General features: G+C 41.2%; 2 protein-coding genes across 4 annotated transcripts in view; one reads left to right on the forward strand and one right to left on the reverse strand.

The window, feature by feature from the left end:
• The window catches only part of LOC138196745 (calmodulin regulator protein PCP4-like), a 30,328-nt gene extending 21,683 nt beyond the window's left edge, over positions 1-8,645 (forward strand). The window contains exon 4 of the mRNA XM_069147098.1: positions 7,736-8,645. Within this exon, the coding sequence (XP_069003199.1) occupies positions 7,736-7,866 (131 nt within the window). The 3' untranslated portion in view covers positions 7,867-8,645. The remainder of the gene's footprint in view (positions 1-7,735) is intronic.
• A 63-nt stretch (positions 8,646-8,708) lies between these two features.
• LOC138196736 (cell adhesion molecule DSCAM-like) overlaps positions 8,709-18,718 on the reverse strand; it is a 102,941-nt gene continuing 92,931 nt past the window's right edge. Inside the window, exons 26-33 of one of the 3 annotated variants that reach the window (XM_069147080.1) lie at positions 18,398-18,688; positions 17,362-17,538; positions 17,229-17,259; positions 16,971-17,086; positions 16,715-16,864; positions 15,610-15,807; positions 15,207-15,509; positions 8,709-13,617 (exon numbers count right to left, since the gene is read on the reverse strand). In XM_069147080.1, coding sequence (XP_069003181.1) covers positions 13,238-13,617; positions 15,207-15,509; positions 15,610-15,807; positions 16,715-16,864; positions 16,971-17,086; positions 17,229-17,259; positions 17,362-17,538; positions 18,398-18,688 — 1,646 coding nt within the window. In that variant the 3' untranslated portion in view covers positions 8,709-13,237. Of the gene's footprint in view, positions 13,618-15,206; positions 15,510-15,609; positions 15,808-16,705; positions 16,865-16,970; positions 17,087-17,228; positions 17,260-17,361; positions 17,539-18,397; positions 18,689-18,718 lie in introns of all 3 variants that reach the window. The other 2 variants (XM_069147079.1, XM_069147081.1) reach the window with 2 other exon arrangements.

Consider the following 18,718-nt stretch of genomic DNA (forward strand, 5'->3'; position numbering starts at 1 on the left):
CCTTCTCCACCTTGCTGTACCTGGCCTCCCTGTCGAATAGTTTCCAGCTGATGTACAGAACGAGGCGGTCAACCCACCTGCTGGGACAAACACGCAGTGCCCAGTCGGTCCATGAGTTTGTTAACCCAGAGCATTGGATCAGCATCAAATCGTGACACATCATTCACCCTGTGATAGTCCACACAGAACCGTATAGATCCATCCTTCTTGACAACAAGAATGATGGGGCTACACCAATTCAATTCAATTTTATTTATATAGTGCCAAATCACAACATAGGTTATTTCATGGCACTTAACACATTAAAGTCCTTACAGCAAGACTTTACAATATTATACAGAGAAACCCAACAATTCAACAATTCCCACATAAGCTATGAGGGAAAAAAACTCCTCTTTAAGGGACAAAAACCTCCAACAAAGGGAAGGAAAAACTCCCTCTTAACAGGAAGAAACCTCCGACAGAACCAAACTCAGAGGTGGGCGGCCATCTGCCTTGACCGGTTGGGGTGAGAGGAGTGCAAAGAGAGAAAAGGACAGCATAGAGATACAAGAGAAGAACTGTTGGTGGAGATGACAAGCAGAGACATGCAGCTCCATCACGGGACATCTGCAAAAGAAAGAAGAGAAACTATGCGAGCGAGGGAACAGAATGGAGACAACAGACAATAAGCAAAAACTGTGGAAGAGAAAAAGACGGTGAGGTACGAGTCAGTTAAAGAGTAGGAGGAAAGAAAAGAACCTCAGCATGTAAGGAGGTCCCCCACCAGCCTCGGCCTATAACAGCATAACTAAGGGTTGGTTCAGGTCCACCTGAGCCAGCCCTAACTATAGGCTTTATCAAAAAGGAGCATTTTGAGTCTAATCTTAAAGCTAGAAGGGTTTCTGCCCCTCCAACACAAACTGGGAGCTGGTTCCACAGGAGAGAAGCCTGAAAACTGAAGGCTCTGCCTCCCATTCTACTTCTGTAAACTCTAAGAACCACAAGCAGACCAGCATACTGAGAGCGAAGTGCTCTGCTAGGATTATATGGTTCCATAAGATCTCTGAGATATGATGGAGCCTGGTCATGTAGAGCTTTGTAAGTCATCAAGAAAATTTTAAATTCTATTCTTGATTTAACAGGAAACCAGTGAAGAGAAGCTAAAACTGGAGAAATATGATCTCTCTTGCTAAATCCCGTCAGTACTCTTGCTACAGCATTTTGGATCAACTGCAGGGTTTTTAATTAGTAATTTGGACATCCTAACAACAAGGAATTTCAATAATCTAGCCTAGAAGTAACAAATACATGAATGAGTTTTTCTGCATCACGCTGAGGAAGGATTTTCCTGATTTTATTAATATTACGTAGATGAAAGAAGGCAGTTCTGGAGATTTGCTTTATATGCTGTCTAAAGGAGAAGTCCTCATCAAAGATGACTCCAAGGTTCCTCACAGTGGTGCTGGAGGCCAAGACAAGACTTAGATTAACTAAGTGATTACAGAAAGAGTTTCTGAGGTGTTTAGGACCAAGTACAATAACTTCCGTTTTGTCTGAATTTAGAAGCCGGAAGTTTTTGGTTTTGGTTTTTGGTTTTTATGTCTTTTAGATATTTTACTAACTGATTAGTTTCATCTGGTTTTATAGAAAGAATTAGCTGAGTGTCATCTGCATAGCAATGTAAGTTTATGCAGTGCTTCCTGATGATAGCTCCTAATGGAAGCACGTACAAAGTAAAAAGTATTGGGCCTAACACTGAGCCTTGTGGAACTCCATAATTAACTCTTGTTTGTCTGGAAGACTCATTGTTCACATGGACAAACTGGAATCTAAGTAGTATAAGTAGGATTTGAACCAGTCTAATGCAGTTCCTTTGATCCTCGTAATGTCTTCTATTCTCTGTAATAAGATCATATGATCAATCGTATCAAAAGCAGCACTTAAGGTCTAGAAGAACAAGTACAGAGACAAGTCCATTATCTGAGGCTAATAAAAGGTCGTTAGTAACTTTCACCAGAGCTGTTTCTGTGCTATGATGAACTCTAAAGACTGAAAATCTTCAAACAGACCATTCCTTTGTAAATGATCAAAAAGTGGATTTGCAACAACTTTTTCAAGGATTTTAGAAATAAACGTCAGGTTGGAAATTGGTCTGTAGTTTCCTGAAACAGCTGGATCAAGAGTCGGCTTTTAAAGTAAAGGTTTAATTACAGCCACTTTAAAAGCCTGCGGTACATAGCCGGTTACAATAGATAGGCAGATCTGATCTAATATGGAAGTATTAATTAAAGGGAAGACTTCCTTAAAAAGTTTAGTTGGGATGAGATCTAACAGACAGCTAGAGGATCCAGATGAAGAAATAATTCTAGTTAACTCAGAGAGCACAACAGGAGAGACATTTTCCAAGTTTACATCTGGTCCTACAGTTGCTTCCAGGGCTGCTGTGCTTAACATCACATCAGTGACTGTGGCAGGAAGGGTCGGCCCGATTCTCTCCCTAATAGTGAGACTTTCATTGATAAAGAAGTTGATGAAGTCATTACTGCTGAGAGCTGAAGGAATAGAGGGCTCAACAGAACTGTGACTCTTTGTCAGCCTGGCTACAGTGCTGAAAAGAAACCTGGGGTTGTTCTTGTTTTCCTCTATCTAATGATGAATAATATAAAGCCCTGGCCTTACGAAGAGCTTTCTTATATAATCTTAGACTTTCCTTCCAGGCCAGGTGAAATTCTTCTAAATTAGTGGAACGCCATTTCCTTTCCAGCTTTCTAGTCGCCTGCCTAGCAGAGCGTAATTCTGAGTTGTACCATGGAGACAACTTCTTCTGGTTCATTATTCTCTTCTTCAGAGGGGTTGACATTATCTAGAGTTGTAGCAGAGATACTGCAGTGTTTTCTACCAGATGATCCACTTGTGCGGGACTAAGATCAACGTAGATGCCTTCCACTGCTTTAACACACGGCATCGAAGAGGATAAGCATGTAACTGCTTCCTTAAACTTGGCCACAGCATTATCTGAGACATATACTGTAGTGGGATTTCGTCCCACAAGAAGTGGTCCGACAAAACTGGGTTTTGAGGAAATACAATAACATTTTCAGTTTCCATGCCATATGACAGAACCAGATCGAGGGGGTGGTTACCACAGTGAGTGGGTTTATTTACATTCTGAGAAAAGCCTATAGAATCTAATAATGAGCTAAAAGTAGAACTGAGGCTGTCATTGTCTATGTCAACATGAATGTTAAAGTCTCCCACTCTCATCACTTTATCTGAACTCAGCACTAAATCTGATAAAAAGTCAGAGAATTCAGTTAGAAACTCTGAATAAAGACCAGGTGGGCGATAAACAACAACAAATAGAATCGGTTTCTCTGCTTTCCAGTTTGGGTGTGAGAGACTAAGAGTCAGACTCTCAAATGATTTATAACTAAGTTTAGGCTTTGGATTAATTGATAAACTTGAGTGGAAGATTGCTGCCACTCCTCCTCCTCGGCCTGAATCTCTAGGAATATGATAATTAATATGACTAGGAGGAGTTGCTTCATTAATACTAACATATTCTTCCTGTTGCAGCAAAGTCTCTGTGAGACAGAGTAAATCAATCTGATGATCAGTTATCAAGTCATTTACTAACAGAGATTTAGACCAGAGATCTCATGTTTAATAGTCCGCTTTTAATTGTCAGATTTTTTTTATCCATTAATTTGGTAGGATACATTTTTATTAATTTTTTTTATTGATACATCTTTCCTTGAGTTGTTTAAATATAGGTGGTCTGGGTACAGACACAACCTCTATAGGATGTTGAATGTTTTGGGTGAGTGATAGCTGTAAAGAACCTGCAGAGGAGCGTGTAAGACTGCAGCTCTGCGTCCTGGCCTCAACCCTTGATGTCAGGTTTTTGGGCTGTTAAGAGACATGGCCATATTTCTAAAAAGAAGAGCTGCACCATCCAAAGTAGGATGGATGCCGTCTCTCCGGATCAGACCAGGTTTTCCCCAGAAACTATTCCAATTGTCAATGAAGCCCACATTGTTAGCGGGACACCACCTCGACAACCAGCGGTGAAATAAAGATGTACGGCTGAACATATCATCACTGGTCCGGTTAGGAAGGGGTCCAGAGAAAACTACAGAGTCTGACATTGTTTTTACAAAGTTGCACACCGATTCAACGTTAACTTTAGTGACCTCCGATTGGCGTAACCAGGTGTCATTACTGCCGACGTTAATAACAATTTGACTGTATTTATGATTAGCCTCAGCCAGCAGTTTCAGGTTTGATTCAATGTTGGCCGACTCTGGCCCCGGGAAGACATCCGACTCTGGCCCTGGGAAGGCATCCGACTCTGTCCCCGGGAAGACATCCGACTCTGTCCCCAGGAAGACATCCGACTCTGTCCCCGGGAAGACATCTGACTCTGTCCCGGGGAAGACATCTGACTATGGCCCCGGGAAGACATCTGACTCTGGCCCCGGGAAAACATCTGACTCTGGCCGGAAGACATCTGACTCTGGCTGCTGGTTTCACTAACTTCATGTTAAATAGTCTCCAATAACCAGGGTTGGTTTCTCAGCGGGTGTTTCGCTGAGTGGGGAAAATCGGTTGGAGACATGAAGGGGTCAGTGATGAACCGTGGGCTTCTGCTTGGGAATATGCCCCCTTCGTACTGCCACCCAGCCGCCCTGCGGTCCCGGCTGTTCGGGTGCTGCGGGGGACCGGCTAACTAAGCCTGCAGCCCTGGGCAGCTGTACACCCCCTACCTGAGAAGCTCCTACAGCCAGCTGGTTATTTAGCATGGTGCACAGCTGCGATTCTAATTCTATGACCCTGGCCTCCAGAGCCCTAACTACACTACATTTATTACAGGTAGCATTATCATTAAGAGAGGCAGGGTCGTAACTAAACATGTCACACACTGAGCAGGAAAAACAAGAAGAGGTGGAGGGAGAGAGAGAAGCCATTGCTAACTACTAAGCTAGCAGTACCAAAACGCCAAGTTAAGTGAACGTTGGTCAAAGATGTAACAGTAGAATTGCTCAAGAAGAGCAAGCGTGAGTTTTAACTTGAGATTAGAAGAAGTGTAGAGAGAGTTAAGATACGTATAATTCAGGAAAAGAAGCTGAAATAGCAGAGAAGTGACACTGGTCACAATGTCTGTATACAGGAAGTGACGCAATACGCTCACGACAAGATTCCTCCAATCACTGCACCACTGTGCCATCGTCAGTTGTAGAAGATCCCGTGGAGTGAGACGGTCTTTTGAAAAATGATCCGGTCTTTTGTGGAGTGGGACGGTCCTCTCAAGGCACTGTTGGACTCTTCTATTACCCCAATCTCCAGCATAGCAGCCAATTTACTCTGAGCAACTTTTCTTTTGTGTTCAGGTAACCTGTAGGGTCGTGACCGCACTGTCACACCCGGAGGAGTCTCAATTTAATGCACTATGAGGTTTGTGTGTCCTGGCAGGATGGAGAACACATCAGCAAACTGCTTTTGCAACCGGGCAACATCTGCTCTCTGGGTCCTGGAGAGATGGAAACTCTGGCCCCAGCTCCTCTCTCGGATACCGCAGACACCAGACAAACATACTCCGCCTCTCTCCATGCTTTTAGGAGGTTGAGGTGGTAGAGCTGTGTAGCTCCGCCCCTGTCAGAACGCACCACCTCATAGTTGACATCCCCCACTGTGTGACCACAAAGGGCCCTTGCCACTTGGCAAGGAGTTTCGAGCTGGAAGAAGGAAGCAATACAAGTACTTTTTCTCCAGGTGTGAATTGCCTCAGCTTGGCCCCTCTGTTGTACAGCCGTTGTTGACGTTGCTGAGCCTGGAGCAAATTCTCATGTGACATCCGTCCCAGCCCAGTGTGTGGAGTTTTGCTCGCAGGTCCAAGAGGTATTGTATTTCACTTTTACCGGGGCTCAGCCCTTCCGGACAATTTTCTTCAAGCTGGGTGTTTTCCTGTCCTATCTGAGTGTCACAACTCAGTCTATACAGCCTGTTCCTAATCACTGAAAAGTGCAGATATGAGTGTGTTAGGGCACACCAACTGACCATCAATTCTTATCACTTGGTCAAAGGCAAAGCGTAGAATGTCATCACGAGACTGCTCAAGTGGAAAATCCTCCATGGAGTGTAATTCGGGAACCGGTGGAGTCTCCACAGGAGGCTCCGCTGGTTCCCCCTTCCCATCTGCAGTATCAGACAACCTTGCGTGACCGCTGAGCACAGTACACATATCGCATGACCCTGTCCGTCATGAACACACACCCGCACGTTGCCCCATTCATTTATGAAACCCTGGCCAATCTGTCCCCAAGATTAGGGGGTGCGTAAGGCGGGAGCTAACCACAACCTTCACATTATACTTTTTCCCCATGTATCTAATTTCCACTTACACTATGGGATACTCATGAACATCCCCATGCACACACCTAATTTTCATCCACAATGCCTCTACCAATGCCCCGGGCCAAACCAGGCTCTGGTGAATCATAGACTATGCTCCCCCAATCAGTTCCTCCTGCATCTGAGCCAAACCATGGCCCAGTACCACACTGTTCATACGCCCATTTATGGTGGAAATGAGGCATGCGGGCTGTTTCACAATAATTGAGATTTATAGAACAGAAGCAGGCATATGTGCAGGCATATGTGCAGCTTTACATTGGTGATAACACAAATACAAATTATAAAATGCTACAACTGTGTATAACGGCGATGGTTAAGTCCAGTTACCAACTTAAGTGGGTAGTAATAAAGCCAATAATGGTTTGGTGAATCACGATAAGACAATAGTGAGGCAGCTAGGATATTTAGTCCGACAACAAAAGTGAGACTTTGCAAGACCTGCACACTTTAATGTAAAATAATGTATCATACAGCTCCTCTGGACTTTTTAGCCTGTTCAAATGTTATGGGATCAACTGGTTCAAATTTTGAAAGAGTAACTCAGTTGTTGCTTCTTCAGCCAGTGTTCATCTTGGAAAAGATGCAACAACACAGTTTGACCACAATGTCAAATTCCACACACAGCCCAGCACTGTTTGTGGGGGCTTTGTTGAGTTGTGCAACAGTCATTTTCATAAAACATAAATTGCCGACAGGCCACATCTTTGAGGACACTGTAGTTTGAACGGTCAGACATTTTTTTGAATTTTAATTGTAGTGCAATACGTAGTAAACAGTTAGTGATTTACAATTTATTTGTATTTTCTGACAGCATTTTTTTCAATAACGAAGAGAAAAGGAGGATGAAGGCACTTTTGGCAAATGTACACCTGGCTATCTTCCCCACTTCTGTTAAAGAGAATCACACTGCTGGCTTTACTAAGGGCTAAGTTATCTGAAGCATACACCAATACTGCACACTGTGCCTTCATCATCCAAGGAAAAGAAACATTTGGCTAACAGTACAGGCACACTAGCAGTGTGCTAGCAGTTGTCGGCCGAATGGTAATGTTATTATGGTTGCATGCTCCCATTGATAATCCTAACATGTTGATGTTTAGCAGGTGATTGTCACCTCTGTAGTGAACACTCTAAACTAATGAGTTGTAAACAAAGTCTAGTTGAGGCTGATAGGATGAAAAAAAAAACTGAGATGAAAATGTCAAACCTTTCCCCAACAGAGGAAGCTAAAAGTAGTAACAGGGTAAATATGAACTTTTGGAATATTTCTTCTGGAAATTCCAAGACACATCAGTCCTGCTTTCCTCACTTTCCTCCCTTCCCCCTCTTCTTTTCCCAGATGAAAAAAAGAACAACCTCCCCAAGGATTTTGACATCGACATGGAGAACCCAGAGACAGAGAAGGCAGCCGTGGCAATCCAGTCCCAGTTCAGGAAATTCCAGAAAAAGAAGCAGGATGTGAAGTCGTAGAGGGGGGAGCTGTCTTTAGCTGTCTTTGCCTGATGTGGGTCATGCATGTCAATCAAACTGCACCATCATGAACTGAAAAGGAAGAGTGGGGGTGGGGTTCCTGGAGGTCGAGGTTATCTTTGTCTGTGTATAATTATGAATCTTAGTCTGTGTATAATTATTATCTTTACTCGTTACAAAATTATACATATAAGTGTATGTACTTAGATCTTGCCTCAGATTTTTCCTATTTCTGTATGTTTTTTGTTTTTTTTACCTCAGTGTTACGTCACAGTGTAGCTGCAGTATGTTTTAATGTCACATGAGTAAATTATACCCATGTATACAAACCGTGTGTGTTAAGTCTTCATATAAATTGTTAAACAGTTGTTGTTTTTTTACCTTCAGGAAGAATACAATGCTGTGATTGATACTAAAGCCTGGGGCATGATTTCATCAATCATCCAAATCAATAGATTTTTGGGCTCCACTCGAGGCCTGTTAATGACATGTGCCTCTGACTGGGTAAAATGACCCTATATTGTGGCTAGTGCTTTCACACATATGACTATTACATTTAAAATCAAATTAGTGTCTCTAATTTGTATTTAAATGTTGGAGCTTGTGATCTCTGTGCTGGTGATTTGACTCCATTTGTGTTTCTTTCCTTGTTACTGTTTCAATGTGGCTTTAATGATGTCATTGCTCAGTTGGCGCACGTGTTGTACTGTACAATTGCACACACTTGCATGTAAACTCGCACACATACACAATAAAATAAATAAAGACATTAGAAAGTGCTTTACTTTTTCTAATTTCACGTTGCATTATAATATCTACTGTTTGATGAAAATATGCAGTCGATCACGTTCAACATGTTTGAGTCTTAAAAAGTCTCTTTTTTTCAACGCTAATAAAACAATATAAACAAAAGAATCATTCATAATTTTTTATAATTCAATGAATATTTGAATAATATATATAAGCTATAAAGGCACCCTTGTTAATTAGTAATGCATTGGAATTAAATTACAAATTAAGGGCTAACTTTTCAAATGCCTGTTCCCCTATCTGGTTAATTTAGCCATGCAAAGCCACAGAGTGTGAATCTGCGCCATTTAGGCACAAAATTTAATTTATTAAAACCACAACATCCCTGACGTTTGCAGCACATAGCTTCTTTTTTTTTTAATTTTTAATTTTTTTTTATCTGTGTTGTTATTAAATGAATGGCATCGGGAGCTTTAAGTGTGAGTAATTTACTTATGCTAACGCCTCAACATTGTTCCAGCACCTAATTACAACAAATTAGATGAGTGTCCATTGTTTACTTTGAGTTCACTTTTAATTAATTACAGTGATGGGCATCTATAAGATGCAGGTTTTTTGTTGAAGTATTTATAGTATAGGATACCTTTTCCCAAACCGATTTATCATCATTAGCCTATGATGGCCAACTCCTAGAGTACCATTAATTCTTTGTTTACGAGCCTGAACCTCCGGGACAAATATGTCAGTGTCCTCCTGCACAGAGTTTGGCTGGTCATGCTAGTCTGCTTCTTCTTCAGCCATTGCAAACTATACAAAAAAGAAAAATATAGAGGTAATACAAGAAAATACACTGAGCAGCGTGCAGGTATTTCTTCTATAAAATTATATGAATAATTTCCCCAGCACCACTGAAGACAGTTTATTATTTACTTAAACTGGTCAGAGGCAAGAATTCAGTGCAGCCTGAACCTTTTTTTTTGGCAGATATTATTTGCTGACGTGTGGCAGCTAGTTAATCTCTGTCACCATGCTTAATATGTTGTAGACTTCAGAGGTGGTTGGCAGATATAGTTTATCATGCTGAATAACACGCCTTGCTGCTAAATATCTGTCCAGTGATGAAAGACCATGGAAGCAATTTAGCTGGCAAGACGAGTGAGGTTCTGGCAGAAGCTTCAGGTGACAGGTGAGAAGGTTTTCATTTCATAAACCATTTCGGGGGGATTCTTTATAATGTTCACAATTCTTTAACTGTATACTTAACACCTACAGTAAATTTAAAGTAGAGTGAGTCTGGGTAAACTATTGTAGAAGTGGTGGCATTTTAAATTTACACTTCATGACTTCATTAAACTGATAGATTTCATCCAGCTCTGTGTACTCGCTGTTACTTTATCCTGCCCTGTGATGTGTTTTCCAGAATGTCTTTTGATAGGTATGCTATAAACTCAAAGGGGTTTGTGTCCAATACCCACAATTGTAACCTTGGAAACTTAAGTGTATGTTCAAACACGTAGTGGTGTTTCTTTTTAAAATGCCAACATACAAAACACTCAACACTTCATGTGCTCTTTTCTGAATATTGCTCCGAAGGTATTTAGAGTTAAATGTATCCCATAATTCATCATAGTTTTTTTCCGCTTTACTAGTTGTTGGCAGTAGTCTAATAATCCAAACAAATTTATGACATGCTGGTTGCATATTCTAAAACAGTGAAACATAAAAACATAGGTTTGTACATTGTAGACTATTTAAATTAAATACTGCATATCTGACACTCAATATGAATATAATAGGTCGTATTCATGAAATATTCTTTGGCTGAAAGCAGCTCAAACTGGCAGAGTTAGGAAAACCTAAAAAAATCTTTGTCAGTTCTGTTACTATACCACTCCCAGTCAGTCAAATCCTACAGGTCATTCCCCTGCTCACAAAAGCATTTTGGAAAAATGCAGCAACAGTGACCTTTTAAGGCAATATTTGGATGGTGGTGAATTTATAACATTCAACCGGCCAGCTGGCCAATCAGAGCCATCCAATACACTGGATATGATAGTTTGCACTACTCTGCACTAAAATCAGTTTACAGCACTGATTAACATAATAGTATATTAATAATTAAAACAAAATGGAAATTCCAGAACCCAGTGTACCTGTAGCAATAACTGTATTTAACAATTAAAGTGGGTTTCAGGGTCACCTACCTGTTTCATATTCTGAGACAGTCCAGTCACCTGTCAAGCTGTTATTCAACAAACCATCTGAGCTTGACTGTGCTATAGCTGTATTTGTAATTGCATGGGTGAGAGGATGTCCTTATAATTCACGTGATATTAGAAGTATTTCACAAAAATAGGTGGTTAACGACTCACTCATACTTTAATTGTTGGTATTGACACATAGTGTCAGTGTCGCTATCTTAAAGACAAGCAGGTGGATCTGGGACAACTGTGACTCAATTTATACTAATTCAATCCTGTCTAGATATAATTTTTATATATAATACTAAATTGTGTGCCGTACTTTCCTTTAAAATAATTTTTTTTAAATAGTTTTGTTGGTAGTAAAACAGATTTATTGTCTGTTTCTGCAGTTTAATGCTCCATAATGTTTGCTGTGGATTTTTGAAATCTCAGATTAGTTCTCTTATGTGTTCCAGGGCAGGTTTAGCTATTTAGTCACCTGCATATACTGGGTTAAGTGGGCTGGGGCTTATCTCAACATACACAACTACGTAACCTTTTTTTAGGCTGCTGTTCACTGCAAAGATAGTAAGCAACACAACACTGCCATCTGCAGGAACAGAGTACAATTTGACCAACATTAGTAAGCCATAATTGCTGGGACACTGCTGATGTCTAATCGCTGCCATGGCGAAAACAAGGCAAAGATTCAGTATCTCATGCTGAGATGCATGACCAACCAGCCAAAGAGTACAGCTTCCCACTGCTTTCTGCATGTCTGCTTCATCTTCACACCACTAGCAGTCACTCATGTCAAAACCAGCGCGGGAAACTTTGGGGAACAGCCATTTTATTAATCAAATTTGAACCTTTGTGTTAGTTTCTCTTTATTTCAGTGCCACCATGGTGAACACTCATGTTAAAAATAAAAAGTGACATTTTTTGTTAAAATGTATAATCATAATGAAGACAGTTAATCATAAAAACTAATCATAGAAACTGACATTATGACCTCACAGCATTTTGGATCAAACTCTTCTCCCTTCAGGCTAACTGAAAGAAACAGAAATAACAGAAATGGGCCAGGGCAGACAGGAAAAAAAAAAAACATTTTCTTACGTATATCCACATTTTTTTTTAGATATTTCCCATAGACATTATAGGTTTGGTTTGAAGGGGGGAATTGGCTGGATTGTCTCACATATTTTTTTTTCCCTGTAGAGGAGCATCACTGCAATGCAGCAACAGTAAATCTACTGAGGAGAGTGAGAGCCCTGAAGACTCTACCTAGTGCACTGAGAGTAGGGGCATCTATCTGGACACACTTGAGTTGGGCTGTTGTGAAGTGCGTACCATTAGTTCTCTAAACCCTCCCTGTTCTAGCTAACATCATTTACCACCCTGGCAAACAAGCAGTGGTAAACTACACCTGAATACATAAGCTGGATTGTGTCCGGCCCTGTAAGTATACTGACAACATAGTTATTTTTCATCATTACAGTACAGTATAGAGCAATAGTTTTCATATACTTTTCATATCTTTTTTCATATTGCACCATCAGAGAATGGGACACAGAAAGATCAACAGAGACTCCATTTCCTAATTAAAACGAGATATGTGCAAACATGACTAAGGACTTTATTAACCAAATCAATTCTTCCCTGTAATATCCACAAATAAAAGTGATTTCTCTTTTTATATATATATTTATAGTAATAAGAATAATAAATCTTCACATTGGATCATTTCATAGTGTGAGAAAATGCTCGACTGGGCTGTCCAGCCACGATCGTAATCTTCATTGTCTTTTAATTGGTCAGTCCCCATGCATCCATAGGAAAGTTTTGTTTTTTCTTCAAAAAAAGTAACAATTTGAGAGCAGCTGAAATGTTTGGACTGGTGTCAATTGCTTTCATTCCAAGATTTCTCCCGGGTTTCATTCAGTGTTTCAGAAGGATATTCCATAGGAAAAAAGTGACTCCAAATCGTCATCTTCCACTCCAGAAAAAACAACAACAACAAAAAAAAGTCCGGGTGCTCAAAACATTGTAGTAATGGTGATAATAGATCATTTGGTAGTCAATAATTAATGATCATTAATAGCTGACAACTAACAATTAATAATCACTGACTAATTATAAAGAATTAACAAGAATAAATAATGCTCCCTTGTTACTCAATTAGTTTGGCAAAGCTCCAGCTGGAGTCGTTCCGAAGAGTGAATTTTTTTCTCAAGTGAAACAAACGAAGAAACCAAAAAGAAATATAAACAAGAGGTAAAAGAAAGCTCTAACATAAATAAAAGGAGATTAGTAAAATTCACCCCGTCCTTGGAGGAAGGGGATGTATATACAGAACTGCCTGGTGAAAGTCAGTTTACTGCACTTAAGTGTTAAGTCCAGTGTGAGTTCTAGTCCCGCCCAAGGTGCCCCTGCTGTTATACCAGCGTGTAGGACTTTGCGTATGGGTTGCTGGTCTGTTTAAGATGTCCTCTTGAGTCCAGCAGGGACTCCTGGGAGGTGCTGAGCTTGGCGGCCTGGGCAAGCTCCGAGCCCTCTCTGTGGGGGAGCGTGGCTGCCGAGCCAGGCTGCCACTGGGCCACTGGGTCCCTGCTGGCCTGAGGGGCCTCTGTGGGCGTCGGGGGCGCCATGCGAGACGGCCGCTTCAATGAGCGACTCTTCTGAGGCTCAAGACAGGCCTGACCCATAGCTGCTCTCTCCCCACTAGCTGTCCCCCTGGATGACCCTGAGCAGGACATGCCTCGGTTTAACAGGAAGTCCATGCGCAGGTAGGGAGGAAGGTGAACCAACTCGCCCCCTGCAGGAGGGGACACACACATCAGAGTTAGTTAAAAAAAAGAAAATACAAGCACGCATTCTTGACCAACATCACCTTGGCTGTGTTCTTTAAATGCGGTTTATATAATTCAGGTTTACAAGTGACTAACAGCCTTGAATAATCTTGTTTATTCCTATGTAGTTTATCTGGTTATTCACTCTATAAATGCAGTTTGAGGATGGATGTGTTGATCTTGGAAGGATGGATGTGTTGATCTTGGAAGATGGTATCTGGAATAGTGGTGACCTATTTTTGAAATAAACCAAATTTAGTAGAGTTGAAACCATGTGTTGTCATTATGTGTAACAGTTACATGACTTGAGCGACTTAATCAGCAATCGATTCATTTACATTACTCTCTCTAGACCGTATGTGTTTTTGTATTTTTACAAGTTTCACTTTTTCTACACTATGATCCACAATGTTTCCACTGTCTCATCACTGTCAAACAACTATTACCAGTGAATGCAGTTAGACTGACTAATATTGCTGCATTACTGGTGAGATTCTCCCCTGCTGACAGATATGAGGGACATATGAGGGACATAAGCCTGTTGTGAAAATTAAATGTTAATACAATCTCTCAAAAAGTGGCTTCATTGCATAAATGCTTTTCAACAAAGTTGAGCTCTGCAGTTGAATACGTTTTAGTTCTCAAATGTCTAATTCTCCTTTTGATATCAAATAAATGATATATCTTGTTTTAACAGTCAGAATCTTTTATACACAGAACTTCAATTTAGATATTTATTGGTAATTTTTAGTGTACAAACTATTATTTTGTTGTAGGTTTTACCTTGCATTGGTAATTCACAACAGCTCATCTCTCAATAACCTGCCATAACCAAGGAATTATGTTATTGTCAAATAGCTTTTGATTCCATGTGTTCGGTTTATGAGAATTATTTCAGAGTCAATGTTTTCTACTTCACAGATAAAAAAACATTTTTGATGATTAAAGCAATAAAACAATACAACATATTCACTATGCATAGGGACATGCATCTAACTGACTCTAACTCTATTGCATTAAATCTACAATATTACACTACTGGACAAGACTACTTTACTAAAATGTATTTAAGTTTGTAATATTTAAGGAACATTCTGGATCTACGATACTGTCTCTGGAATGCTACAGTGTATCAAGAAATACAGGACATAAAATATACCCTCTCATTCAGTTTCAACTGAGTAAGAGGCCATAGTTTCTTTCCTAAGATTCTTACTTTAACACATTTGTAATGACTTCCCCTAAATTTTTTGTTAGTGGTTTTAAATATTAGTTGTCCTATTGCGTAAATCAGATTGAATTTGTGATTTAATGGATCCACATTTTCTCTCTATGAAACTTTAAGCCAAGCTTAACTAACTAATTCTATACATTTGGCAACAATTACATTGAATTCACTGTTGGTGTTATCATTGTGTGTCAGTAATAGACAGATTTCCAAAGTTTAGTGATTATCAGCAAAGGGGAGGTCATGGGGAGGCCAGTTGGAATTAAATGTTAGCATGTCTTTGGATTTCAGGCAGAGAGAACTGTGGTCTCGGCAGCATGGCCTCACCCGGTCTGTGGGCCTTGGGCACTGCCATGTTCATGACCCGGCTGACGTCCTGAGGCTTAGGTGGGGAAGCAGTGAAGCGGCAGATGCCTGACTCAGATGGTGTGCTGGAGGTCAGGCTATCAGTGTAGTCGTTGGTGCCTGCCGTCATCTGCTCTGAGGAAGTGTCAGAGATGAAGCATTCTGTGATGGTGAATTTGGCGTGGCGCAGCTGCTCCTCCATCTTGGCATGCTCGTAAGCTCTGGCAAGCTCCTCGTAGGTGGAAGAGGCACTCTCTGTTGACACCATACTGCTCCGCGCACGGTCTGGACATGGTTCAGAGTTAGTGGAGGGAGGGATTAGTGGAGGGAGTTAGTGGTAGAATTAGTGGGATGTTTCTTAAAAGACATCTGATTTGTTGTTTACCTGTGTCCTGAGATGGGCTGACGCTGTAGCTGTCACTCTCCTTGTCAACAGAGCCTGCAACTCTAGGTGTGGGCAGCCTCCAGTCAGTGCTGAGCGTGTGGGAGGAGACAGGAGGGTGAGGGCGGTTCAGGGTCCACTGGCTGGCATAGCGGTTGCGAGCAGCTGGGCCAGCTTTGGCTGTGCGGCGGGCAGTAGGATCTGACAATGAGTAGGAGAATGCAGGGTGTTTGTGCCGGTTATACAAAGGAGAGGACTAAACCTAATGAAATCGTCATGGCAACAAAGTTGCTGAATGTGAACAAGTCCACAAGCAAAAACTAAACTCAGCACAGCGGAGAATTTGGGATCATGAAAGTAACTTCCCCCCGAAAGAATCATATTCTAACTTCTATCTACAGATAGAAGTCAGGTAGATAGAAGTTAGAATAGAAGAGAGTGCAATGCTAAGGAAGGTGTGAGGCTGTTGTTGAGTCAGTAAAGATCAATAAATATTATCCCTCTTTCCAAAAGTGTTTTGGTTTAGTTTCTGTCTTTGTCTGTTTGTCAACCTTAAACCAACACTTCAACAGGTCATCAACACAAGAAGAGGATGTTGACCCAGACGAGCAAACACACAACAAGGACTGCAGAAAGCTGGTCCCCCTCATTAAAGTCCTGCATCTTTTCTTGTGTTACGTCATGGCCTGCTAGCAACTGGTATAGCCATGAACTATAAATGCTGCTAACAAAAAAACATTTAACGAGTCGACTCACAGAAGGGATTATATGTAAATATAGAAGCTGTACAGAGATGATAATTTAACACTAAACATTAAGGATGACATTAAACACCTTGTCGGGCTCAGAACAGCAGAGAGCAGATGATATCATTACAACTAGGGTGTGTTGGATATGTGTTGTAGTGAGAGAAACAATAGCCAGTCGAGTCGCGTTGACTGCCAGGACTGGCTTGCAGGCTTCACTTTATTCTATTAAATCTCCAAAGCATGCAACATAAAGCAGAGATTAATAAAAGGCACGTTAAAAGGGGAAGAATATAAACCAACAAAAGTCACGGTGATGTGGTGTGAAGTTGAAAAAAAAAAAGAGTCCGTACTGGACTTACTGGTTCCTGGTCTGGCATCAGACACATCGACCAGTGGACCGGTGGCCTGGGATAGCGACTGGTAGTGGACAGTGTGAGTGACAGTAGATGACTTCTGTTTCTGTGTCTCCCCAAAGTCGTTGTCAGTCAGTAACACAGTGGACCTGTCGTCTGTGGGACGGCAACAAAACAAGCTCAGAACTACAGCACGCATAATCAGGTTCAATTGCTTTAAGTGTCCTACAATATAAAGCAACATTATAAGTGGTGTGCTTACCAACAGTCTCCATGGTGTCTCTCTCCTCAATGAGAAGCTGGGCTCTGGGGATGTCGATGTGCATGCGGAGCGTCTGTTGCTGTTTGTTAATTGGCTCTGCTGGGCGTGTGTTTTTACTGAGGAACACAAAACAAAAAGAGAACTTATTTAGAACTTAGTTATAGGGAAAAAAATCTTTTAGTAATGTATTTGGCTCAGAGTTTACTGATTACATATTGAATATCTGATAATGGTGTAGTGAAAATATTGAACACTGACCTCATAAGCATCTCAGCCAAGCTTTTTGCATCTGGAAAACAAACATGAGGGAAATTATATTATGTGTGAATAGAGGCAAACATGTATCCATTTGTATGAAACCTGACTATAACCGCACCCTATCCTGTCTCACCTCGGAGCCTCTTGAGCCGCTGCTCCCTTCTCCTTCTCCTCAGCACCAGCAGCCCGACGAAAATTACAACAATGCCCACCAACACACATGAAATGGTCACCATCATCTTCAAACCTTCGCCGCTCCCAGAGTTTTCCTCACTAACATTTGGTGCCTTCACCAAAGGTGCGATGGTACCTGTGCAGAAGTCATGTGACACTGTTATGACAGACACTGGCATTCACTATACATGAACTTTAAGACATAAATTCAAACAACCATTGATTTGTGTCTTTAAATAATAGTTACTGAATAACAGTTTAACATTCTTTATCTGATCAATCACATGCAGTGTTCCAAAACAAGCTGTGGTCCTCAAATAAACAACAGCGCTTGACCTTTTGCCGAATTGTCAGTAACACCTGGTTCCCATTTCGCCAAGATGTACTTCTATGTGACTGAACTCATCCTTCATAGCTGAATTCTCAGCCCGATTCTTTCATCTAAATTCTTCTTCTACATTTCTTACATTTCTTGTAAATTTAGAAGTGTTTAGAGACAGCATACCACTGAAACCCCCAGATTGCAATATGAGCTGGCAGCACTAGCATCTTGTATCTCAAAGGGTATCGCAAAATTGTTTAACTCATGTCTTGGCATTGGGTAGGCTTGTGAGGGAGGTGTCATAAACTAAACAGCGTCACCTGAACCAGCTTCAGCCACTGGATTTGGCATGAAATGTGTTTTTATTATTGAAATTCATCAAAGAAACTTCTAACCTCTTGAGCCTGGGGCTCTGCCAGAAAAAGTCATTTATTTCTCTTTGCCTCAAACTACTACTGTTAGCCAGACTCTGTATCTTAGAGTTACAGAGGAGGACTTAATGTAGGTCTTTTATCACAGCAGTCAGAGCATCATAATATACTACCTCTGGAGGAGCCAGTGTATCATTCAGGTACAGTACCCTGTGAGTTTCAGCGGGCCGTAGTCGATTTTTCAGTGACTCTGTTCCCTACGAGACTGGAAAAAATATAGTCCCCTGCTTGTGTGAACTTACTTCCGTCATAGCTGAGTGTTGCAAACTTGACTCTCTTCTCAGCGTAGCCGGCGCTGTTGTAGACTTTCATTTGCAGCTCATACCAGGTGGCCTCCTGCAGGTCATACAGGACGTAGCTCTTTGTGAGGGAGGTACGCTGAGCTGTGGTCCATGTGGGTGAGTCTGTGGGCCGATACTCCAGGGTGAACGAGGTGATTGGACATCCACCGTTATTCCATCCGTTCAAGTTGAGCTTGACCCGAGTGGCGTTGATACTGGTGAAGAGCTCCTGCTCTTTAGAGTACTGAGGTTCTGTGTTGAGAAAGATTTATGAAAAATTAT

Source organism: Embiotoca jacksoni, unplaced genomic scaffold, assembly GCF_022577435.1.
Source record: "Embiotoca jacksoni isolate LCO1_2020_lvr unplaced genomic scaffold, fEmbJac1.0.p SCAF_13, whole genome shotgun sequence".
Classification (NCBI taxonomy): Eukaryota; Metazoa; Chordata; class Actinopteri; family Embiotocidae; genus Embiotoca; species Embiotoca jacksoni.